The sequence below is a fragment of the Dermacentor albipictus genome, chromosome 9 (genome assembly GCF_038994185.2).
Source record: "Dermacentor albipictus isolate Rhodes 1998 colony chromosome 9, USDA_Dalb.pri_finalv2, whole genome shotgun sequence".
Taxonomy (NCBI): domain Eukaryota; kingdom Metazoa; phylum Arthropoda; class Arachnida; order Ixodida; family Ixodidae; genus Dermacentor; species Dermacentor albipictus.
In genome coordinates this window covers 101,314,831-101,339,459 of record NC_091829.1, presented here as the reverse complement: position 1 = coordinate 101,339,459, position 24,629 = coordinate 101,314,831, and the positions used below count along the sequence as shown (strand labels likewise).

Sequence of the window (24,629 nt, the reverse complement as noted above, 5' to 3'; positions counted from 1 at the left end):
CACCTGCATCATACTACGCGCGCCCACGATCTTATCACACTTGCAATTTATATGGAACATCAAGGCGGCGTCGTGATGCTTCATTTCTTTATGGAATGTATGATGGAATTCCCTGATTTAATGCATTTTACATGTTTTGACGGCTTCCATCCGCATTGGGTGCTTTTATGTGTCCAGTTCCTATATGCTATTCGTAGTTATAGCTGTATATAACATGAAGACGAAACATACAAAAAATGTATATTTTATTTAAACCTGCAGCAGCGAGTGTTCGGATAACCGGTATAATTATTTACCCAGATAGCTTACATGATGTGAAAGACCACAAGTCTAAGGACTGTCCATTGACCAGTACTTGCAAATTTTGTATAGCTTGCTAATAGACAATAACTGGCAAAAGTTGTAAGGCTATCGGTTCAAAGAGTGTAGAATATCTACAGAGTGGAGTACAAGAAATGTCTATAGTCAGTCTATAGACCACAGGCTACACAAGTGTAAAGTCGTACCTCTATAAACAATCTATAAAGCAGAAACATTCCATGGTCTATAGAAATAATATATAACCAGCCTATAGACATTTTACGGGCAGTAGTCTACTGAAAGTTTGAATTACCATTTCTGTAGAAACTTATAGGCAGTATATACACACAGACATTTCGCAAAGTAATCTAAAATGTGTAAGGCACTAAGTGTATAGACAGCTTATAAACTAGTCAAGAAGCAGTCTACAATAAGTCTACGCACTTTGTAGACACATTTCTATAAACTTTAGTAGACTATCCAAATAAATGTAAGGCACAGGAACAACTTGAGACATCGCGTTTAGTTAGTGCTTTTTTTCTTCTAAAGTAGTTACAGTTAGCTCACCCCAGCGGTTTTTTCCCTAACACAATTAAACCTTCTTACAATATTTCTATGTGTCTCTCTCTCCATGAGTAAAATTTCTAAAGTTTCAATTTATTTATCGCTTGGCTGTGTTTTTGTCTGCGAGCAATATAGTCATCGAACTGTGTTTACCTTTCTATTGGATTTCTTTTCTTTCTCATAGTCAGGACCCTTTGTAGCACTCAATGTCAGATACACCTGGGATGCTATGTAGGATTATTAAAATTCTTCCTTGTTAGTATTTTCAGCCAATAAGAAAGGGTATAGCTGCCCTGGGAGCCAGTCATTAGTGACAAGATGGCCCTTCTTCTGGTGATATGATGCAACCTGGCAGTGTCGACGTCACCATCCCTGGGCGGCTCACCGGAGAGGAAGCAGCCGAAGTTGAAGACAAAGAAGAAACAAACATGGCGAAACTCGGACCTCGCCCGTCAGCCGGCGCCTCTAAGGAGTCGCAGATGGGCGACGCACCGTTGTCGGGTGACCAAGTGTCAGGCGAGAAAGTCGTCGACGCTGAATCGCTCTCCTCCACCGTCGTTGAGGACGTGAAAGGCTACGTCCGCCTGCCCCTAGTCTTCGTCAACATGGTGGTCATGCTGCTCTGCCTGCTCGGCTTCTGGAGCTCCCTGTACACGCTCCTGACGCACTCCTCCGCGCCTTCCGGCGCACCGGCTCGGAACTTTGTCGTGGTGCTCTTCGAGCGCCCCGAGATTCCCGCGCTGTTCCTGTCCAGTGTGGTGCTCGTGACCGCCTCGTTCGGCTTCCTCGGTGGCCTGCGCGAGAACGTCACCCTGCTCACCGTTTACGTGCGCCTGCTGACCACACTGGCCGCGCTTCTCGTTCTATTCGCGGTGCTTGTGTTCTTCCTGCCGTCCGCGGCACGTAGCTACGCCGAACGCTCGGTGTCGCGTGACATGATCGCCGCGTACCGCGACAGCACCGAGCTGCAGGGATTCGTCGACTGGATGCAGCTGGAGTACCACTGCTGCGGCATCTCGTCCGAGGGGTTCCGCGACTGGAACCACAACCCGTATTTCGCCTGCAACTTGAGCAACCCGAGCCGCGAGCGATGCTACGTGCCGGCGTCGTGCTGCCGCAGAAATGAGACGTCCGCCATCCGGACGCCGGACGTCAAGTGCGGACAAAACGTGCTGCAGGTGAGGTGGCACCGATGGTGCTCGTTGTATTTCGAGGTGCTATCGATATTATTGGTCCTTTCTAGCAAGTTCCCATCGACTTTCACTTGGGCACCAGCTAAACTATGCAACAGGTGCTCTGGCTGTAGAAGCGAGCAGCTGTCGACAAATATAGCATTTCTTGGGGGATCACTGGGTGCGTGCGCATTTGACAGTACGCCTAGGGACTAACGCCTTCAACCCGCGCTAAGAAACCTCCTCCGTAGTTCTTAGGCAGACTCACACATTCAAGGAGCAAAAGCCCCCAGATTTTCTCTCTTGCGCCTGCTCTTATTCGCGCCTGCGCACAAACGGCTGGCGATACCTCAAATAAACGTCTCGTCTGGGGATGTGGAGCTTCGCCACGAGCGTTTTCTCGATATTTTCGTGCTCCCGACGAAGCGATCCCAAACTTTTCCGCACCAGTTGTGCCGCCTCGCCCAGCACACGTCTTTTATGCATAAAATGGCTTTTTGGCTTTTATGCATAAAATGTCTTTAGCTCGAAAAATCGGAGAGCTACATCATAATGCAGCGATATCGACTTGAAGATCTTTGCTCTGTATTTGGGGAAACACTGAGTTAGGTTCCCATTACAACTGCTGTCTCGTTTTACACCCGAGACTTTATCTCGCCAGAACAACCCGGTCGTGCGATTAAGCCTGCGACTAAGACTGAGCCTGCGACAGCGATAAAGCGAGAGCGGTGTTCCTTCTCGCTCTCTTTTATCCCCGCAACCAGCGAGCGTCTGCGAGCGCCGTTGATGGCAGCGCTGCGATAGCGCAGTGTGGCTGCTCCAAGCACGGTTGCTGCGGCTCCCGAACTACTGACCAAGACTGTACCAAAATGTATACGGAAATTTTCGCTCACAGACAACTCCACCGACGTTGCCACCGACATCGGAGTTTTCTGTGACACGGGGCCCTTAACGCTATCGCGTTACGGCAGTACCCAACCTGTCCCGTTTCTACACTGACCGATGTCGGCGTCAACGAACTTTGTTAAAGAGCGGCACGTATGTATGTTCGCATTGCCGCATACTCATTGACCCACGTTGGTCCAAGGGTTAGTTTCGAACCCTGTTACCTCACCACAGCAGCTCGATACGCTACTCATTGGGCCATTGAGTACACAGCGACCAAGCTAAGCGGGAAAACGGTTAGACACAAATATACAAAATGGGTAGATAGATGGCTGCACAAAAGTGCGTGAAGTACCCAAAAAATGCTAACGCAATAAAAGAAGGAAAGCAATTTTGTTTATTATTCATGGCACTTTTCTTCGCGGGGAATTAAGCAACTTTTATAGCAAAAACATTTGGTGCCTGCGTCGGCGGTGACCTTGGCGAAACTCCATCGTGACGAAGAATGGCCAACGCTGGAAAGAGTAAAAACACGTCAAGAAACACTCGGATTGGCGTCACATTTCTCAGGGAGGTTCTTGTAACCAAAGTAAATTAGTGGCTTTGAAAACATGTTGCATTTCGGCCTCGGTGGGGATGCAACCAGGCACTGCGGGGCGGCGAGATCAGCACGCGTCCCTGAAGCCACGGCTGCTCCACGGTTCTGGCTTTCTAAATGCGTGCCTAGTGCGTGCGTGACTGTACACGTCACGTTGCAGCCATCTCGCCGACTAGTGTGTGCGCCATTGGGCGGCACAGGGGAAGGTGCAGAGGATGTGGCGCCACGTAATCACTATATAAGATGAGCGCGCTCATGGCGTATCGCGATCTAGAATCGGTGTAATGCTTTCGCATCCCCGCGCGCAAGCAGCCTCTAGTGTCTGCCGCATATTAAATTTAGTAATTGCTGTCGCGCTAGGTGTTGTTGCGCAGAAAACCCAGCGGGCCCGCTCTGCGCATTGACATTACAGTCTGAGCGATGGAGGCGCTTGTCGGCGGCAAGCGATGGAGGTGCACTGCATGCTTCTGCGGCTCGCGAAGACGGCCCCGTAAGTACGCCACTGCGCCTTAGTGAGGAGGTTGCCTTAGTGCCACACGCACACTTCCCATTGCGTCTCGTTATATCTTCCAAGAAGTCTAGCCCCCAACGCGGTGTAGCATGTGCTTGTGACATGTGACATGTGCAGCATGTGACATGTGCAGCAGCCTTTCACCTTCTTGCGTTACATGAGTGTAACACCTGCCGAACGTTTATTGATTTGAGGAGGAGTTAAACCGTGGAGCATGCTGCTGGTGGCGGTGGCACTACCTAGCAATGTGTCCAGGCACACCGCAGCTGAAGCAAATGCGGGAGTCGCGGCTTGTCGCGGGTGGCACCGGTGACATGGGCGTCATGGGTGGAAACGTACTCTCAGGCTGGTTGTAGGAGGGAAGAGCCCGCGGAACAAGTCGTTGTGGTGCGCCTTGTCGGCGTCCCAGACTTGTTGGTTGCGGTGGCAAGTTGCTGCTCTCCGTACGTTCAGCATAGGTCCTGCAGTGCTTCGACAATATATATATATATATATATATATATATATATATATATATATATATATATATATATATATATAGAGAGAGAGAGAGAGAGAGAGAGAGGTCTACATATGTTGCACCCACTGCACCCCTATAGGTATATAGGGGTGAAGCGGTGGCGTAGAGGTAGAACACCCGCCTCGCGTGCAAGAGGTCCGTGGTTCAAATCCCGTTGCCGGCAATTTTCCACCGGATTAAAAAAAATAAAGAAATCCGCGCGTTGATAAAATTGCATAAACAGGCCTGGAGTGTGGCCTGATCCGGGTGACCAGAACCCGTAACGCACACCCTCACCAGAGCAGGATTGGCCACCCTGGTGCAGTACTTGGCCACAACCTGCTATATGTACACAACAATCAAACCCCGGCCCTCAGTCCAGCTGCGAAGCAACTGACCACGGCGGGGGTCAGACCTGCGACGCAGCAGAGGGTGCTATGCATCCCTGGCTCCGGACAGGCCGCCATTGGAATATGAACCTGGCAACGTTTAACGCTAGAACGTTATCTAGTGAGGCGAGTCTAGCAGTGCCATTGGAGGAATTAAAGGGCAGTAAATGGGATATAATAGGGCTCAGTGAAGTTAGGAGGCCAAAAGAAGCTTATACAGTGCTAAAAAGCGGGCTCGTCCTGTGCTCCCGGGGCTTAGCGGAGAGAAGAGAACTAGGAGTCGGATTCCTGATTAATAAGAATATAGCTGGTAACATACAGGAATTCCATAGCATTAACGAGAGGGTGGCAGGTCTTGTGAAACCTAATAACAGGTACAAAATCAAGGTTGTACAGGTCTACGCCCCTGCATACAGTCATGATGACCAGGAAGTCGAAAGCTTCTATGAATACGTGGAATCAGCGATCGGTAGAGTGAAAACTAAACACACTATACTGATGGGCGACTTCAATGCCAAGGTAAGCAGGAAGCAGGCTGGAGACAAGGCAGTGAAGGAATATGGCATAGGCACTAGGAATAGCAGGGGAGAGTTATTAGTAGAGATTGCGGAACGGAACAATATGAGAATAATGAACACCTTCTTCCGCAACCGGGATAGCCGAAAGTGGACTTGGAGGAGCCCGAACGGCGAGACTAGAAATGAAATAGACCTCGTACTCTGCGCTAACCCTGGCACCATACAAGATGTGAGCGTGCTCAGCAAGGTGCGCTGCAGTGACCACAGGATGGTAAGAACTCGAATTAGCCTAGACCTGAGGAAAGAATAGAAGAAACTGGTACATAAGAAGCCAATCAACGAGTTAGCGGTAAGAGGGAAAATAGAGGAATTCCAGATCAAGCTACAGAACAGGTATTCCGCTTTAAATCAGGAAGAGGACCTTAGTGTTGAAGCAATGAACGACAATCTTGTGGGCATCATTAAGGAGTGTGCAATGGAAGTCGGAGGTAACTCCGTTAGCCGGGATACCAGTAAACTATCGCAGGAGATGAAAGATCTGATCTAGAAACGCCAATGTATGAAAGCCTCTAACCCTACAGCTAGAATAGAACTGGCAGAACTTTCGAAGTTAATCAACAAGCGTAAGACAGCTGACATAAGGAAGTATAATAAGGATAGAATTGAACATGCTCTCAGGAACGGAGGAAGCCTAAAAACAGTGAAGAAGAAACTAGGAATTGGCAAGAATCAGATGTATGCGTTAAGAGACAAAGCCGGCAATATCATTACTAATATGGATGAGATTGTTTAAGTGGCTGAGGAGTTCTATAGAGATTTATACAGTACCAGTGGCAACCAAGACAATAATGGAAGAGAAAATAGTCTAGAGATATTCGAAATCCCACAGGTAACGCCGGAAGAAGTAACGAAAGCCTTGGGAGATAAACAAAGGGGGAAGGAAGCTGGGGAGGATCAGGTAACAGCAGATTTGTTGAAGGATGGTGGGCAGATTGTTCTAGAGAAACTGGCCACCCTATATACGCAATGCCTCATGACCTCGAGCGTACCGGGATCTTGGAAAAACGCAAACATAATCCTAATCCATAAGAAAGGCGACACCAAAGACTTGAAAAATTATAGACCGATCAGCTTACTGTCCGTTGCATAAAAACAATTTACTAAGGTAATCGCAAATAGAATCAGGAACACCTTAGACTTCTGTCACACAAAGGACCAGGCAGGATTCCGTAAAGGCTACTCAACAATAGACTATATTCACACTATCAATCAGGTGATAGAGAAATGTGCGAAATATAACCAACTCTTATATATAGCTTTCATTGATTATGAGAAAGCGTTTGATTCTGTCGAAACCTCAGCAGTCATGGAGGCATTATGGAATCAGGGTGTAGACGAGCCGTATGTAAAATACGGAAAGATATCTACAGCGGCTCCACAGCCACCGTAGTCCTCTATAAAGAAAGCAACAAAATCCCAATAAGGAAAGGCGTCAGGCAGGGAGATACGATCTCTCCAATGCTATTCACAGCGTCTTTACAGGAGGTATTCAGAGACCTCGATTGGGAAGACTTGGGGATAAACGTTAATGGAGAATACCTTAGCAACTTGGGATTCACTGATAACATTGCCTTGCTTAGTAACTCAGGGGACCAATTGAAATGCATGCTCACTGACCTGGAGACGCAAAGAAGGGGAGTGGGTCTAAAAATTAATCTGCAGAAAACTAAAGTAATGTTTAACAGTGTCGGAAGAGAACAGCAATTTACAATAGGTAGCGAGGCACTGGAAGTGGTAACGGAATACATCTACTTATGGCAGGTAGTGACGGCGGATCCGGATCATGAGACGGAAATAATCAGAAGAATAAGAATGGGCCGGGGTGCGTTTGGCAGGCATTCTGAGATCATGAACAGCAGGTTGCCATTATCCCTCAAGAGAAAAGTGTATAATAGCTGTGACTTACCAGTACGCACGTATGGGGCAGAAACCTGGAGGCTTACGAAAAGGGTTCCGCTTAAATTGAGAACGACGCAACAAGCTATGGAAAGAAGAATGATGGGTGTAACGTTAAAGGATAAGAAAAGAGATGATTGGGTGAGGGAACAAACGCGAGTTAATGACATCTTAGTTGAAATCAAGAAAAAAAATGGGCATGGGCAGGAAACGTAATGAGGAGGGAAGATAACCGATGGTCATTTAGGGTTCCGGACTGGATTCCAAGGGAAGGGAAGCGTAGCAGGGGGCGGCTGAAAGTTAGGTGGGCAGATGAGATTAAGAAGTTTGCAGGGACGGCATGGCCACAATTAGTACATGACCGGGGTTGTTGGTGAAGTATGGGAGAGGCCTGTGCCCTGCAGTGGGCGTAACCAGGCTGATAATGTGTGTGTGTGTGTGTGTGTGTGTGTGTGTGTGTGTGTGTGTGTGTGTGTGTGTGTGTGTGTGTGTGCGTGTGTGTGTGTGTGTGTGTGTGTGTGTGTGTGTGTGTGTGTGTGTGTGTGTGTGTGTGTGTGTGTTTGTGTGTATAAGCACTTTGCTTCTGATGACACTTTCAGATCATAGACATTGTTCGTGCTGTGCTATTTCTTGCCTGTTATCGTCCTCTTTTGCGCTGCTTACGACGGGTCAACGAGTGCACACTTACATGTTCCACACACGTGCCCGACGGCGTTGCAGGTGTCAGACCAGGCGGCTTGGGCCCGCGTGAACACGCGAAGCTGCGCCGACGCCGTGTCCAGCCGGATGCGCGACCACGCCTTCCCAGCCGCCATGATGCTGCTGGCACTGTGCCTTGCCACCCTCCTCTTAGTGGCGCTGGCCGTCGCCACGCGAGAGCAAGTGCAGGATCTGTCCGCCATCTACGACGTGTACTACAGGTCTGTGCGCACAGCGTTCTGCGTTCGTCATTTGGTGGCGTCGCTCGAGCGCGGCAATTCAGGAGCGTATCGAAGCCAGGCTGCTCCGTGTTCCCTGGTATAAAAAACACCGCGCGCAACCCTACAGGTACGATGCTTGTCTCCTCCTATTCTGTCGGCATAGAAAACGTTTCATCGGCGTGAAGCTTCGTTTTGCTATAAGGGCTAGTCACCCCTACGGTTTTTGTAAGAGTGAAACATCATGTGTGCACATGCACAAATATCGCTCAAGAATATATATATATATATATATATATATATATATATATATAAATATATATATATATATATTGTTACGAATGATGTTTATTTACAAGGTGAAACGAGGTCCGAGATGGAAGCTACAGGCCAGGCCCAGCCGGTGCAGAGTACCGCGAGATCACACGCGCACACTCTACTTCTTTCTCTGCCTCAGCCGCGCTGTGCTGCGACATTTTCCCCAGGGGCAGACGAAGCTCGCTGAGCGACTCAAAGGGACCGGTGATGGCACTGCTTGAGTCTGGCCACGTGAACAATTTGCGTCGCACGTGAACGCCAATTACTTGCCGTCACTTTAGCGACGACATAGTTCACATCGCTCAAGCGACTGAGTATAACGAATGGTCCGGTGTAAGTGGCGAGAAACTTACGGTACAATCCCTCTTTGCGAGCAGGTGTCCACAACCAAGCATAATCACCGGGAGTAAAGCTGACGGGGATATGCCGCGCATCATAGCGAATCTTGCTGTGGCCTTGTGAGGACAACGTCCTAAGATGCGCCAGTCGACGTGCTTCCCCAGCACGACACAGAGTTTGGGCGATGGAAGGATCTTCATGGCACGATAACGATAGAATAGTGTCCAGAAAGCTCTGGGGATCGCGTGCGTAGAGCAGAAAGAACGGCGCATATCCAATAACTTCGTGCTGGGCACTATTGTACGCGTATGTTACAAAAGCTAAGACGGCGTCCCAATTCTTGTGGTCAGCAGCGACATACATTGATAACATGTTGGTAAGGGTTCGATTCGTCCCCTCCGTGAGGCCATTGGTTTGCGGGTGGTAAGGAGTTGAATGACGATATGCAGAACCACAAAGCCGTAAAAGTTCTTCAACGACGTCGGCGGTGAATTGCCGTCCACGGTCACTGATGACAACCCGGGGAGCGCCGTGACGGAGTATGACGTTATGCAACAAAAATGAAGAGACATCTGCTGCAGTGGCAGATGGAAGTGCCGCCGTTTCCGTGTAGCGAGTAAGATAATCTACGCATACTATAATCCAGCGGTAGCCAGCTGACGTCTTTGGGAGCGGGCCACGCAAGTCGATGCCTACTTTTTCAAACGGTAACGTCGGTGGCCTAACTGGTTGTAAATAGCCAGCTGGGGCCGCCGTCGTTTGCTTGTGGCGCTGGCAAACAGTACAGCTGGCGACATACTGTTTCGTTGTTTTCCAGAGCTTGGGCCAGAAAAATATCTACGTCGGTGTAGTGTGCGTGCAAAGCCGAGGTGCCCGGACGTGATATCGTCATGCATGGAACGAAGGACAGCAGGGCGCAGGTTTTCGGGCACAACTAGAAGCAATGGGAGACCACCAGCCAAGTAATCCTTTTTTTTTTGTACAGTGAATCATTACGAAAAGTAAACGGTGTTGTTCCTGCTGGCTCACGTACAGCTGCCCGCAGGGATTTCAAGGCAGGGTCGCAACGCTGCTCGCTCTCGAAGGTACGCAGGTCTGGAAAGTCGGATGAGATGGAAACTGGGTAGTCATCGAAGTCATCATCCTCAGCTTTAGTGTGCGGCGAAGGGAGACGGGATAGGCAATCAGCATCCATGTGACAGCGTCCGCTCTTGTATTTAACGGAAAAGCTGTACTCTTGAAGGCGCAAAGCCCAGCGGGCCAACCGACCAGACGGGTCACGCAGCCCAACCAGCCAACAGAGTGAATGATGGTCAGTCACTATCGTGAAGGGGCGGCCATGTAGATACGGACGGAACTTCTGAATGGCGAATACGACTGCTAGGCACTCGAGTTCAGTAACGGTGTAGTTTGTCTCCGCTTTTGTAAGTGTCCGACTAGCGTAGGCAATGACATGCTCACGGCCATCGCAGAGCTGAACAAGCACAGCGCCAACACCCGCACCGCTGGCGTCAGTGTGTAGCTCAGTTGACGCCTCCGGATCAAAATGCCGCAGTACCGGTCCAGAAGTTAGCAAAAATTTCAGCTGTTGAAACGCCGACTCGCAGTGAGCAGTCCACAAGTATGGGGTGTTTTTGTGAAGGAGAGAAGTGAGGGGAGAGGTAAGCTGTGCGATATTCTGGATAAAGCGCCGGAAATATGAGCAAAGGCCCAAAAAGCTTCGCAGATCTTTCACCGTTTGTGGCTGTTGGAAGTCGCGAACCGCTGCTATCTTTTCATGGTCTGGTCGTATGCCGTCTTTGGCGACCAGAAAGCCTAGTACGAGGGCTTGACGCTCACCGAAATGACATTTCTTCGAGTTTAAAATAAGGCCAGCTTGCTGGATGCAGTCAAGAACGATCGACAGGCGCTGATTGTGCTCGTGAAATGTCCGGCCGTAGATAATGACGTTGTCTAAATAGCACATGCAAATTTCCCATTTGAGTCCGCGGAGCACGGTATCCATAAATCGCTCGAATGTCGCTGGAGCGTTGCATAAGCCAAAGGGCATAACGTTGAACTCAAAGAGACCGTCAGGTGTCACGAAGGCAGTCTTCTCCTTGTCTGAGAGGTGCATGGGAATTTGCCAATATCCTGACCGTAAATCAACAGAAGAGAAATACGACGCAGAGTGGAGGCAGTCGACGGCGTCATCTATTCGTGGTAGGGGGTACACGTCTTTCTTTGTGGCGGTGTTTAGGTGGCGATAGTCCACACAGAATCTCCATGAGTTGTCTTTTTTCTTCACTAGGATCACAGGAGCAGCCCAAGGGCTACATTATTCCTGGATCACTCCTTTCTGTAACATTTCTTCGACCTGCTCGGCGATGGCTCGGCGATGACTCGGCGATGAAACGCGGTAGGGCTTCTGACGAATTGGCGTTACTTGCCCTGTATAGATGCGGTGTTGCATACGAGGCGCCGGTGGTGTATGGGACGCTCGTTGGCCTTGAGCAAAATCAAACACTGTGGCGTAGCGAGTGAGCACAGCTTCCAGCAGACACTGCTCACTAGAAGACAGCGACTTGTTAATCAAGCGCTTAACGTCAGCAGAATTATCATGGTTGGAATCGGGGTTGTATTTTTTTTTCGGTAGACATTTCGACCGTTCCGACGCTGACAATGGCTTGTTCATCAAAACTTGCCAGTTTAAGTCCTAGCGGCAATGTTATGGGTTGGGTTGAAACGTTCACTGTCCACAAACGAGTACAACCATCAGTGGTGACAACGAGGGAGCGAGGTACTATCGCATTTTTCTTGAGCGCATTGTAATAATCGGGCTCGGCTAAACCACAACAAGAACCTGTACGAGGGCGAGAGGTATTCACAGGTACAAACATTGCAGTCTGAGGGCGCAAACACACAATTTGTGACACGGAGAGAACGTCGGCGGCATCAGTGGTGCTATCTGTCATTGAAGTTCGCCCGTCGCGGCGAAGAGAAATCGCGCCACTTCCACAATCCAAAGTTGCCCCCCACTCACGCAAGAAATCAATTCCTAAAATAATGTCATGCGTTGTACGTTCAAGCACAGTAAATTCACTTCGAAATGTCTGGTCCCCTATCGTAACTGAAACAGAACAAAACCCAAGTGGGCGTAACATTTCCCCGCCAGCTCCACGAAAGGTAGCGTTCCGATCCCAAGAAAACATAGCTTTTCGTCCAAGACGATTTTTGAAGGACAGGCTCATAACAGAAACTGCCGCCCCGGTGTCAACTGAAGCAAAAGCACTCACATTGTCAACTAAAACGCACACTTTGTTTTTAAACAATTTTACACAAGGGGGTCTTGATGAAGATGAACATATTGCGGCCTCACCCCCGTCGGTCGCACCAGCTAGTTTCCCAGCGGCGGCGGTGATAACGAGCGACGACGAAGTGAGGGAGAGCGTCGTTGTCGTGTCGGTGGTGGTGTGAGGCTGCGATCGGAAACGGGGGAGTCACTGCGGTTCGCGCGTCCCTGCTGCAGCCACTGGAAGGAACTGGGATACGGCCAGGGCTCGTCAGCGGGCACGCGGGGTGTGTAGGAGTTAAACCGTGGAGCATGCTGCTGGCAGCGGTGGCAATACCTAGCAATGTGTCCAGGCACACCGCAGCTGTAGCAAATGCGGGAGCCGCGGCTTGTCGCGGGTGACACCGGTGACATGGGCGTCATGGGTGGAAACGTACTCTCAGGCTGGTTGTAGGAGGGAAGAGCCCGCGGAACAAGTCGTTGTGGTGCGTCTTGTCGGCGTCCCAGACTTGTCGGTTGCGGTGGCAAGTTGCTGCTCTCCGTACGTTCAGCATAGGTCCTGCAGTGCTGCGACAATATATATATATATATATATATATATATATATCATAAGCGCTATTCGCGCATGTAGTTGTCGTCCTCTGTACATACGACCTACTATTCATCATCATCTTTCGGCTCGTCTGGTGCTTCGGCTCTCTAGGGCGGCTGCTCTGAAAGTAAAGCATCGCATCGGTCGACGTCTCACAAGTTGTGTAGGCTGCTTCGATTCCCACGTCCTCTAGCTCTTCCGATACCCCTGGAGCTCCGATAGGGTCGTCATTTGCTCTCGCCAAACGCAGTGATCGCACAAAAGAGCCCATCCACTTGTACTACGACCACCTCTGCTCAAACAGCTAGGCCTACCTGGACTGTGAACGCCAAATAACAAGACCCTCCCGTTTTTGCCGAACTCTGCGGTGACGACGGGAAAGATTGGCTCGAGCACTACAACAGAACACGTGACGTCAACCACTGCGACGCTACGCGCAAACTACGCTATGTTGTTTTTACCTCACCGAAGTTGCCAAGACCTGCTTCTTTTAACCACAAATGTGACTTTTCGGACTGGTCAACATTGACCCACCGATTCCGCCAGATATTCGGTATGTCTTCAAGACGCTCCGAGGTCGCAAAACAGAAGCTGGCAACGCGCATACAAGTACAGGACGAATGCTATACATCCTACAACTGAGGACGTCCTCGCTTTCTGCTGCCGCGCGCAGAGTGACATGGCGGAAGCTGACCGCGTTCGCCACGTGCGTAAGGGCATCAACTCACTCTCCCTCAGTGCTCTCGTCATTCAGAGCCCAAACAGCATTCGTGGTATTATCACCGCATGCCGACGTCTTGACACGCTCCAGTCCATTCCCCTTCCACCTGCTTCTTGCGACACTCGTTTCCACGGTGACGCCGAGTTCCGAGCGCTGATACGTACCTTTGTCAGGGTGGAATTTCAGGGACATCTTTCTGTACCTGCGACGCTTGCAACCGTTAGCCACGCTCCTTCAGGACTGCGTGACATCATCATGGACGAACTGGTGTCGATGACAAGCGCCGAACTTAACAAATCCACCGGACCATTTCGCACACCCAGTTATGCGAACATTGCCTCCCGACCTACCTCAACAATTCATTCTCTACTTATATGCTTACTGCGACCACCTGGCTTCGATGGAAGCGAATACTCCTGCGCAACAGGACTATTCTCATTGGCGCTCGTCGGGCCCTGTTTGCTTCCACAGCGGTATTCCTGGGCATATTTCTCGCTACGGCCGCCGTCGTCAGCAAGATTCTACGCTACCTTTGAGCGAGACAGCACACCTAGGTTGGACTCCTACGTTCACGGACGGCAGCAAGATAATAGGCGAAGCTACGCTAGCTTTGAGCGAGACAGGTCACCTAAGTTCTATTCATACGTTCTCGGACCGCACAAAGCCTCGTCTGGTCGCTCTCGCTCACCTTCCCTGCTGGACATGCCTCGAGCTTCCCGCTCGCTCCGGCTCCGCTCTCCTTCACCTTACCACCGTTCCTCATAACCCTTGCGTGCTGCTTCCCATGTTGTGGACACCCCTTCGGAAAACTAGAGGGTGCAGTTTTTTTGGTGTAGAAGCTGCATCAAATCGTACTGTCACAATTCCTCCTCCTCGCCCTACCAATTTACTCTCGGTCTGTGTGGAAGGCGTTTCTGTCTACGCCCTTGTAGATACTGGAGCCACTTTTACTGTTATTCATCGCGAACTGCGCTTCTGTCTGGGAAAAGTGCCAACGCCGAATGTTGGTTCGGTTCTGTGCGGTGCCATTTGTCCTACCGGACAGTGCACAGCTTGCGTCCTGATAGACGGTGATCGTCGTCATGTACAATTTGCAGCGCTTTCGACGTGCGCTCATCCTGTGATATTAGGATGGGACTTTCCGCGACCTCTGCTCTTCTTTCGTGCGGTGACCCAAGGATTTACATCAGCGATACCAAGACTAGTGCCATTTTCAATTTCCCGTGTCCCCACCTCATTGCATCCGCGGATTGTATTATCGCACAGACAAAGAACGAATTCTCACCATCGAGTCAAGAGACATTGTCAATGGAGGCGCATTGGTTATATACCTTCTCAGTGCTGCATTTCTCGGGCACTCGCCATCGCCTCTTGGTTGGTCCGGTTCTCACGCGGCTAGGCCAACCTGACCACCTGTAACACGACGCCTCAGCCACAACTATTGCCGGAAGAGTCTACTGTAGCCAACCTCGCCGACGTTGCGCTAGTATGTGTCGTCACTGCTTCGCCTGCCTCGTTCTTCACGTGTTGTATGCCTCCAGAAGGCCACTCTTATGCTATTCAGAAACGATTCTGGTGCTACTAGAAGGCCACCTTGAGTGCAAATCTCAGTTTGGGCCAGGACAATGCCCTCCTCACCGTTATAATACAGCACGAAGTTTGTTTTGAAGTTTCTTCGCGACCCTTGAGTGAGACCCCTGTTACTCATAGGATTGAAACACAGTTCTCGCATCATTCGTCATCGCTTGCGCCGTGTTTCATCTTTGGAACGAGTCGTTATAGAACAAGTGAACGACACAATCACACACAACATTATAAAGCGACCAGCAAGCCCTTGGCCTTCTCCTGCTGTACTTGTTGTTAAAGAAAGGATGGTTCGGTGCGCTTTTTCATCAATTACAGAGCGCTAAACAAAATTACCCGTAAGGAGATTTATTCAATGTCTCGTATCGACGACGCTTTGGATACCTTACAAGGTACCGAGTATTTTTCATGCCTCGACCTGAATAACTGCTGGGAAAAAGGTGTGCTCCCAGCAGAATGGAAGCACGCAAAAGTAATTATGATCCCAAAACACAACAAGCCACTACAAATCAGCAACCTAAGGCCCATCTCCCTTACTTCCTGCGCTGGAAAGCTGCTCGAACACATGGTTCACGATCGCCTCACCACATATCTCGAAGACTCAGGACTCATGCCCGACACAATGTTTGGCTTCCGACAGCTCCTCTCAGAAAAGATATACTACTTCAGCTCAAGGAAGACCTCTTGGACCAACTAGAACGCCACAAAAAGTTCTCTATTTTGACAATAGACGTAAAATGAGCCTTCGATAATGTGAAGCATGAAGCAATCCTCCGAAATCTCCAAGATACAAACTGCGGAATCCGGACCTACCAATACGTACACGACTTTCTCAATTATCGCACGGCTACGGTGGGTATAGGCAACATCCAAAGCGACAAGTTCGAAATGCCCAACAAAGGAACTCCACAAGGGTCAGTCATTTCACCTTTGCTGTTCAATCTCGCAATGATTAAGCTCCCACAACAACTCGATGGCATCGAAGATTTAAGCCATGCAATATATGCCGACGATATAACGTTATGGACAAAAGCGTCCACAACCGGCCAACACCAAACTACCCTCCAAGAGGCAATCGATCAGATAGAGCAGTGCCTCTCAAAATGCGGTCTCCAGTGCGCCCCCGAAAAATCGGAGCTACTTATACTCAAGGCAAGGACCCGGGGAAGACCACCAGGCTACGTCACTCCAGATCCCAACGTCAGACTCAATGGAATCGATATCCCTCAAGTTGGCTCCCTCCGCGTCCTTGGCCTCACAATACATAAAGATGGTTCTGGGGCAGCTACACTTCCGAAGCTTCAAAAGACCCTAACTCAAGTAACCCATTTCATTCGGCGTATAACCACCCATAGAAGAGGACTTAAAGAGCAAGAAACCGTCCAATTAATCCAAGCACTCCTTATAAGCCGGATCACATATGGCACCCCGTATCTACTCCTCAAGAAAGCTGAAATTGAAAAACTCAACATCATCATCAGAAAAGCAATCAAGAGCGCACTAGGACTCCCCAGTACGACCTCAACCACGACACTCCTCAAACTTGGCCTCCATAACACCTGGGAAGAAATGAGCTAAGCGCACAGAGCCAGCCAGCTGGAACGCCTTAAGCTGACTCAAACAGGCAGAGCAGTACTTCGCAAGCTCGCATACAGCGAAAACTTCATAGCAGACTCAGACGCGAAAGCCCGATTGCCGCCACTTCTTCGTGACTCTATCTCAGTCGCTCCAATACCTCGCCACATGCATGCAGCATACCACAAAGACAGAAGACAAGCAAGAGCGAGAGCGCTGAGCAAGAAATACTCAAAGAACCCGAACACGAGATATACAGATGCGGCAAAATACCCATGTAGAAGAGCATACGCAATTACCGTGACCAACAATCAAGGGAAGGAGCTAATCGCTGCCACCATACCGGCCAGAAATACAGAAACGGGGGAGGAAGTGGCCATCGTCCTCGGCATCGCCACATGCAAAGACACAGCAATCATCTTGAGCGACTCGCAAACGGCATGTGGAAACCTACGAAAAGGGCGAATTTTGAAGTGAAGATTACAGTGAAGATTATAAAAGAAATAACAAGACGCCAAGAACTACCCGACACCTACGTCGCATGGACCCCAGGCCACGAACACCTGGTAGGAAACGAAGCAGCACATGCTATTGCCCGAGAGCATACCAGCCGGGATTTCCTGCCGCACGGTCTCCGGAAAGCGACGAGGGTGGAGGACATTCCCATCAACTACGCCGTAATATTGCAACATTACGGACTGGAAAGAAGACAATATCCTCCACCTCATCCAAAATTAAGCAAGGAAGAAGCCACCGCCCTCCGCAGACTACAAACAAATACGTATGTACATGGAACTATCCTGCGCCGAATGCACCCCACCAAATTCTCAGACCTATGCCGGTATTGTGACGTACCAGACACGCTCCCACACATGGTGTTGGTGTGCCCGCACCACGAGAAAAACAGTGAAGATGATGCCTCAGAACCGCTACAAGCGATCGAAGAAACGTGGGAGGCAATGTTAAAGGCACAGAGCCTGGAAGATCAGCGAAGTCTGGTGGACCGGGCCCGGGCTGCAGCATTAGCCAACGGCTTTCTGGACTAAGAGAGCCGCCCACCTAGGGCGAAGAAAGGACACTTTCTCGCTGTTTCTTACAATAAACATTCATTCCCCCTCCTCCTCCTCCTCGACTTGCCCTCCGAATATTCTCAGACCCCGATGCATGAGCCTGACAAAGACTGAGTTTGCTACACCTGAAGGAGTTTAACGCGATGCCTTTTGGTCTGTGTTGTGCACCAGCTACGTTTCAACGTACGATAAATATATACAGTACTCCGCGGCCTAAAATGGAAGACCGGCCTTTGTTACTCGCACGACATTGTCATATTTCCGTCGAGTTTCTCGCAGCACCTACAACGTCTAGACCAAGGTGTCGCGTGTCTAGCAAAGGCTCGTCTCCAACTGAATACGGCAAAGTTTTCGTGAAAATGTTCGCATCTTCTGTATTAAAACAGATTTATCTGTGCGACAGAGTGCAAAGACAAAAAAAACACGATGACCTGAGTCGAGTTGTTCAATCTACACTTTATTTGGATGTGCCAATCCAACCATTCCAATTGAGCAGTTTCCCGTCCCTTGTATACCACCATGTAGCGCAGTTCGTATCATTAATAAGCATGTGCTGACAGCCAGTTTGATACAACGAAGCGCCACGAACAACGTTCTTGCGCTTCATCGATTGTTCACATTCGCTGTGTAAATGTACAATATGGGACAAGAGCAGTGTTGCTATCTGTTTCTTCGGCGTATCACTAAACTTCCGCTTAGAACTGTCCCAATTGTCGCTTATACTGCCGAGTTATTACTAAATATGAAAAGTGAAATATAGGAAGCATAACTGGTGCAATATGCCTTTACTGAAACGCTTCACGCTCGTCTAGCGTCCGCTAGCATCAGTTTACCAGGAGAGTATAGATGGCTTTTACTTTACTAGAATGCTTGCAAAGCTATTGATGCATGTAAAATTCTGCGTTTACCTTGAAATTGTAACGTTAAAAATCTGGCACGGTTCAAAGGTACACCGCTAATCGCATATTCCTATCACAATGACGCACTTCACTCGAATTTCCTATCGTTCCGAGCTAGTTCAAGGAACGCGCTTGGTCGTGCTGTCGACGCCGTTAGGTCAATTACAAGACACGCACTATCTTGACAGATTCGCGCTCAGCCTGTTCTCGGTACATCCAGGGTTCCATCACCCCGCTGGCGGATAGTCTCCTTCGGGCCGCCTCCTGGCGCTTCAACCCTCACTCCATCAGAACAGTCTGGACCCGAGGCCACACAGGTCTTCCCGGCAAGGAGGCGGCGAATACCGCTGCCCGAGCTTCTTTCCTCCGGGCCGCTGCACCTTCATGTTCTGAGTCGGCTCCTGGCAACTCGAGCCTCACACACTACAATGATGTTCTGAATTATTATCGCACTTCGCGTCGACTCTACCCTCACCCGGCACGCGGTTTGGCGAAAGCGAACGAACGACTACTACGCCGCCTGCAGACAAATACTTTCCTTAGTCCAGCGGTCGCCCAACACTTCACGCCGGGAATCTCAGGCACGTGGCCATAAGTCAACTTGTGCACTGCCAGTCCTCAGATCCACCTTAAAGCTCCTTGCAGTGTTCACATGAACGATATTTCCGTCGACAAGCCCATCCTCTCCGATACGAACGCCTTTCTGCATTTCATCGGTCTTACTATTCGTAATCTACATTAAAGACCTACCCCTTAATTTAACTGCAATATGTTCTGTTTACTTAATGTGATGTTACCCTTGCGAACATTACCACTCGATCGTATAAACCGGGCGTTTTCATTTTAGACGATAGAGATCTTTTTTGTAAGGAAGCTATAAGCGTAGCCAACGTGGCGTTCTTGCCGAAGACTTCCTAGGCAAGGTGGACATACATTGCCGCTCACAACGTGAGCTTCGGAAGAATACGTAACAACATTTTACTAATTAGCTTTTTTATTAGTGCTTTAGGGGCAGTTGTTGAAATGGACAATTCTAAGGCAGTTACATTTTAATGCAGCCTCATTTACTCTAAAATCTCTCTCTAAGTCTCTCTCTAAAATCTCTCTCTTACTCTAAGTCGCACATTATTATCATTCGAAATATTTATCATCGAGTCTCAACGGTAAATTCAGGCAATATCGAAACCGAGCGTAACATGAGCGCAAGAACCGGCGACCCAGTTATCAGATCAGACCGAAACGCCCCGTGACGACAAGCGTGAGGACGTTTGAAACCGAAAGTCTAGGGCCAGTCGCGGCAGCTGCTGATACGGCACGCTTTGCCTGGAAAGCATGTGCGTGGCTTTCTGTCGGGTTGAGATTTCACGTGGCATACGATCATTCAAACTTCACCCCCACGCTTCTTTGCGGGATGCTGCCGTCTGACATGTAGCGGGACGTACTCATTCTCGATATTGCCTCCATTGAGCTTTGGAATTTGATGGTGAATATCTCGCATTAGGTTACAATATTGAAGATCTTTAAATTATGGGCGCGCATGCAAATGTCACTGCCTCGAAATTCGCCGCTTGGCCAAGTGTCCTAAAGACATTCATAAAAGAAGTTATGAAATTATTTTTGTTAATCAGTCTTCTGAAGCTCACGTTATTAACGGAAAAGTGTGACCACCTCGCTTAGGAACTCGTCTGCAAGAACGTCACAATCTCTGCGCTCAATAATATTTTATAAAAATGTGTATGTTCTAAAAAAACACCCTGTATACTGAAGCTGCAGTACCGGTAGGATTAAAAGCGATTCTAAATTTTTTTGTTAACAAAAGGTATTCGACGATTACAATACTACCTAATGCGAAATTTGAGCACAGCTGTATACGTATCTTCATTTCGCGATATATAGAGGCAAAGAATTTTGAGACCGAAATCTGCGCACCAACTACCAGTGGGGCCAGTGCCGTCAGCGCCTTCGCGGAGGTAGGGGCAGTATGGGAACGCTGGCATGATGAGCGACGTCGGAGCCAGTTGTGGACGACGACGACGAACGCGCGAGCAGTGGCACGAGCGCGTTCGCGCGGTTACGCCGAGGGACGGAGACGCTCAACGTCTCGGGCCCTTCCCCCTCAGGTGACTACGGCCGCTGTGACCAGCGAGGGTCACCACGTCGATGGCCTCTCGTTCAGAGCCGACACAGTTACTCACGCATAGGAGGTTGTCATCGCTTTGGCTGCCTCCCATCCCACCACTCGCACTATCTTGACAGATTCGCGCTCAGCCTGTTCTCGGTACATCCAGGGTTCCATCACCCCGCTGGCGGATAGTCTCCTTCGGGCCGCCTCCTGGCGCTTCAACCCTCACTCCATCAGAACAGTCTGGACCCGAGGCCACACAGGTCTTCCCGGCAAGGAGGCGGCGAATACCGCTGCCCGAGCTTCTTTCCTCCGGGCCGCTGCACCTTCATGTTCTGAGTCGGCTCCTGGCAACTCGAGCCTCACACACTACAATGATGTTCTGAATTATTATCGCACTTCGCGTCGACTCTACCCTCACCCGGCACGCGGTTTGGCGAAAGCGAACGAACGACTACTACGCCGCCTGCAGACAAATACTTTCCTTAGTCCAGCGGTCGCCCAACACTTCACGCCGGGAATCTCAGGCACGTGGCCAACTTCTCAGGTCCTTGCCAACACCTTTAACATTGTGTCTTCGTGCTTCGACACTCCACTTTCCTTCTCATCCCCTTTCCCCATCCATACTAGAGTGGTTTGAGAGGAGTACCTGTTCGGCTGCTCTACCTTAGAAGCTCAACGTTCCTTGGTGGCGCGCGACCGGGCAGCGGCCATCTCCCATGGTGTCCCGGACTAGGGGATGTTACTCAGGCGCACAGCAAGCAACGCTCTTATCTTCTTGCAATATGAAACTTTTTGCAGATGACTGCATTCTCTTCCAGCAAATTAACTGGCATGATGACCAAGTAACGCCATAACAGCAGTTTCCCAGTGGTGCAAGGACTGGCAGATGGATATCAATCTAAAAAAGTCCGTTCTATTATCTATAACCAGAAAAAAAACATACATCAGCCTTCCAGTACACCCTTAACAACATTTCTTTTGCATCTGTTCATGAGCATAAGTACCTTGGTGTGACACTAACATCTAACAATATCACATCAACCGCAATAAGACAGCTATTCTTCACTAACAGACGCCTTAAACTAGCACCATCTGAAACAAAGTTACTCGCATATAAAACACTTATAGGACCGGTTCTAGAGTACGCCAACACCGTTTGGTTCCCATTTACTAAAAAGCAGATTAAAAAACTTGAAGGGGTACAGCGAAAAGCGCTGAGATACATATATAATAAACACTCCATCACAGACTCACCAACAGCATTACTGAAACGGGCAGAACTTCTAACCATGGATAACAGAGCCAAGCTTGCCGGACTAAAAATCATGTATCAGTTAATACACAATCAACATAAACTGCCTATTATGAAATACATATCAACGTCCTCGAATAGATGAACTCGTCATAAACTCACACACACATTGAGCGAATTTTCATTCCGCACTGATGTTTTCAAATACTCATTTTTTTTCCAAGGTCGACACGCGAATGGAATAATCTTAACACAGGTATCACTGACAGCTCACCCTTAGATACGTTTGGTACCCTGATTGCGGATCAATTATACGCATTACAGGAATAATTATTCTCATTATTTACGTTGTTCCTTGTTGCCTTGTTATATTAACGGTCTTTGTGCTTCACTATAATTACGGCAATGAAGATACATTTCTTGTTGGCAATATTGTAACCTTGATTGTTGCGTGACTGTTATTACCTCAATACTGACCCTGTAACTTGTTTCTGCAACTGCAATTATTGTTGTCATATTTTCTTCGTTCTAGTTATTCTCTTGTATATTCACGTAATCAAATCGTTATATGCCCAAATTTTTTATTGTATAAGGTTTAGTTTGTAACCCCTTATACCATGTTCTTATGTGTTACATACAGCCCTACCTGCTACAATCATTGATAGGATTCACAGTATCAATTAATGAAATGAAATGAAATAAAATGTTTCTACCACCACCAACAACGACCCAGGAACGGGCGCCTAAGAGGTGCGCTCTAAGAAGATGGGCGTTTAGCTAGCGGCACTGTGATGCCTGTTTTTATCGGAGCAATTACCCGCAACGTACAGCCTCCGTGAGGCGAAACCGCCGCTGCTTCATCATGCTCACAGAGCCCACGCACCACACAGTGCATTTTAGTCGTCTGCTTGTTGCTTTTGAATAGTAAAGTTGTTTTCTAAAAAGCCACCTTTGAAGTAACTTTTTTAGTATAAAGTCACTAAACAAACGCCAAATTGTTCTCTCATGTCGCTAAAGAAAGAAGTCGCCGGTAGCTAAACCGAAAGAAACGTCGCTAAATCAGGCGAGAAATTGGCTACGGTAACACTAGACAAAAGTTTCCAGACTGTGCCAACAAAGGAAACGCTAATTTCCTTGCAACTTCTGACTGACAACGGCCGACTAAAGCGCCTCGCTCGACAATCATATAGTGCACCGCACAGTTCCTGTTTGAGAAAGCATAATGCGGCGAAGTTCAGCGTTTTCTGCGTGAACGCAGTCCAAAGAATATTGTGCCCGAATGTACGCGAAAGGCACCGATTGATCGTTTTCATCTTGTGTTTGCGAAAATTACGCGTCATCAAAGTGTCCTCAATTGCTGGAGAGATATTCCTCCTGTAGCACAGGAAGTGCGCTGCTTGAAAGCATTTTTCAATGCAGGCACCTGGAGGAAAACCAAGAAGTCATGGTGGCCCGTAACACATCCGGCCTGCGTGAAGCCCGCCATCGGTGCCAGGATCGTGCGGAACAACTACCGAGGACCTTTTGGCAGCGTTTCGGGCAGCGCTTCCGGAAGCCATTCGGCGTGAAATGACGTCACGCCACGGAGGACGGGCCCCGCTTCTTCTTATTGTCTGGGCCCATGAATGCGTCCATTTCACGCACGCATAGCATCACTGGGGAATTTCGCACTGCTCGAAGACGTACCTTGTACTATTATATGCTTGATTTTGGTTGCTTTTCTTTTAGAACATTCTTTTGTGCAGACCGAAGATTGCCACTTCCTTGAAACTATGCTAAACGGTGAGACTTGGCACTGTTTCCAAGCTTGTGCCAATGCGGTAAACGTGAAGTCGATTCGACAGGTGTCACCGTCTCTTATTGGTACGAGATAGTTTGTTGGCTGCACCATATACGTTTGGGGCGACTCCTCTTATAGCGAGGCTCCCGCAAAATTCAAATGTTTTCCTCGGCCACCACTTTGTGGTGACGGTATTATGGTTCCGTGTTTTTGGCTTAAAGGGACAAAGGCCGAAAAACATCCACAGGTGAATTTTTTTACGATTCGGTTGTATCCTTACCACAAAGGCCGGAAAAAAGAACCAGAATTGACTTTTTCAAGCAGGGAAGCAGTACCAGCCCGCAAAAGTTGAAAAACGGAGTTAGAGGGCACCTTGGATGGGATGAGACGTGCTATTGTGGCCGTGCTTTCCGTTACCGGCACGTTCAGCACAAAATGTTTCTTTTTTTTTACAGCACAGACTTTTGATTCTATGGTGTGTCATCGCCGTGCAATGCTATCATGCAAATACTGCATATACCATTCTCTACTTCGCGAAATCAGGGCACTTGTCGGAGAAACTTTTGTGTGCAAGAAAGACCTAGAAATGGGAAGGAAACGAAAGCTTCCTAGCTAGCAAAGGAACTAGCAAAGCTGTTCATTGAACTGACTGCGAACTTTATCGAAGCCGTAGCCGAACTTAGGACTGACGTAATGACCATGAAACAATCCGTTGAGTTCAACAGTGAGAGCTTCGATGAGTTCAAGAGCGAAATACGGAATTTACGCCATGAGCTCACTGTGGCAAAGAAGCG

General features: G+C 48.9%; 1 protein-coding gene across 2 annotated transcripts; it reads left to right on the top strand.

The window, feature by feature from the left end:
* The first annotated feature begins 1,135 nt into the window (after positions 1–1,135).
* Positions 1,136–23,896, top strand: LOC139049590 (tetraspanin-33-like). 2 transcript variants are annotated; one of them, XM_070525147.1, is made up of 3 exons: positions 1,136–2,042; positions 8,113–8,312; positions 18,899–19,259. In XM_070525147.1, the coding sequence occupies exons 1-3, from the start codon at positions 1,203–1,205 to the stop codon at positions 19,116–19,118; spliced, it is 1,260 nt and encodes a 419-aa protein (XP_070381248.1). In that variant the 5' UTR covers positions 1,136–1,202; the 3' UTR covers positions 19,119–19,259. The 2 variants fall into 2 exon arrangements, with proteins under 2 accessions (XP_070381248.1, XP_070381249.1); XM_070525148.1 differs by lacking the exon at positions 18,899–19,259 and adding an exon at positions 23,475–23,896 and having other exon boundaries at positions 1,148–2,042.
* Positions 23,897–24,629: the final 733 nt, after the last annotated feature.

Coding starts and splice junctions, on each gene's coding strand:
- LOC139049590 (XM_070525147.1), top strand. CDS start 1,203: ATGATGCAACCTGGCAGTGTCGACGTCACCATCCCTGGGCGGCTCACC. Junction 2,043..8,112: donor GCGGACAAAACGTGCTGCAG/GTGAGGTGGCAC, acceptor ACGGCGTTGCAG/GTGTCAGACCAGGCGGCTTG. Junction 8,313..18,898: donor ATCTACGACGTGTACTACAG/GTCTGTGCGCAC, acceptor CGGTACATCCAG/GGTTCCATCACCCCGCTGGC.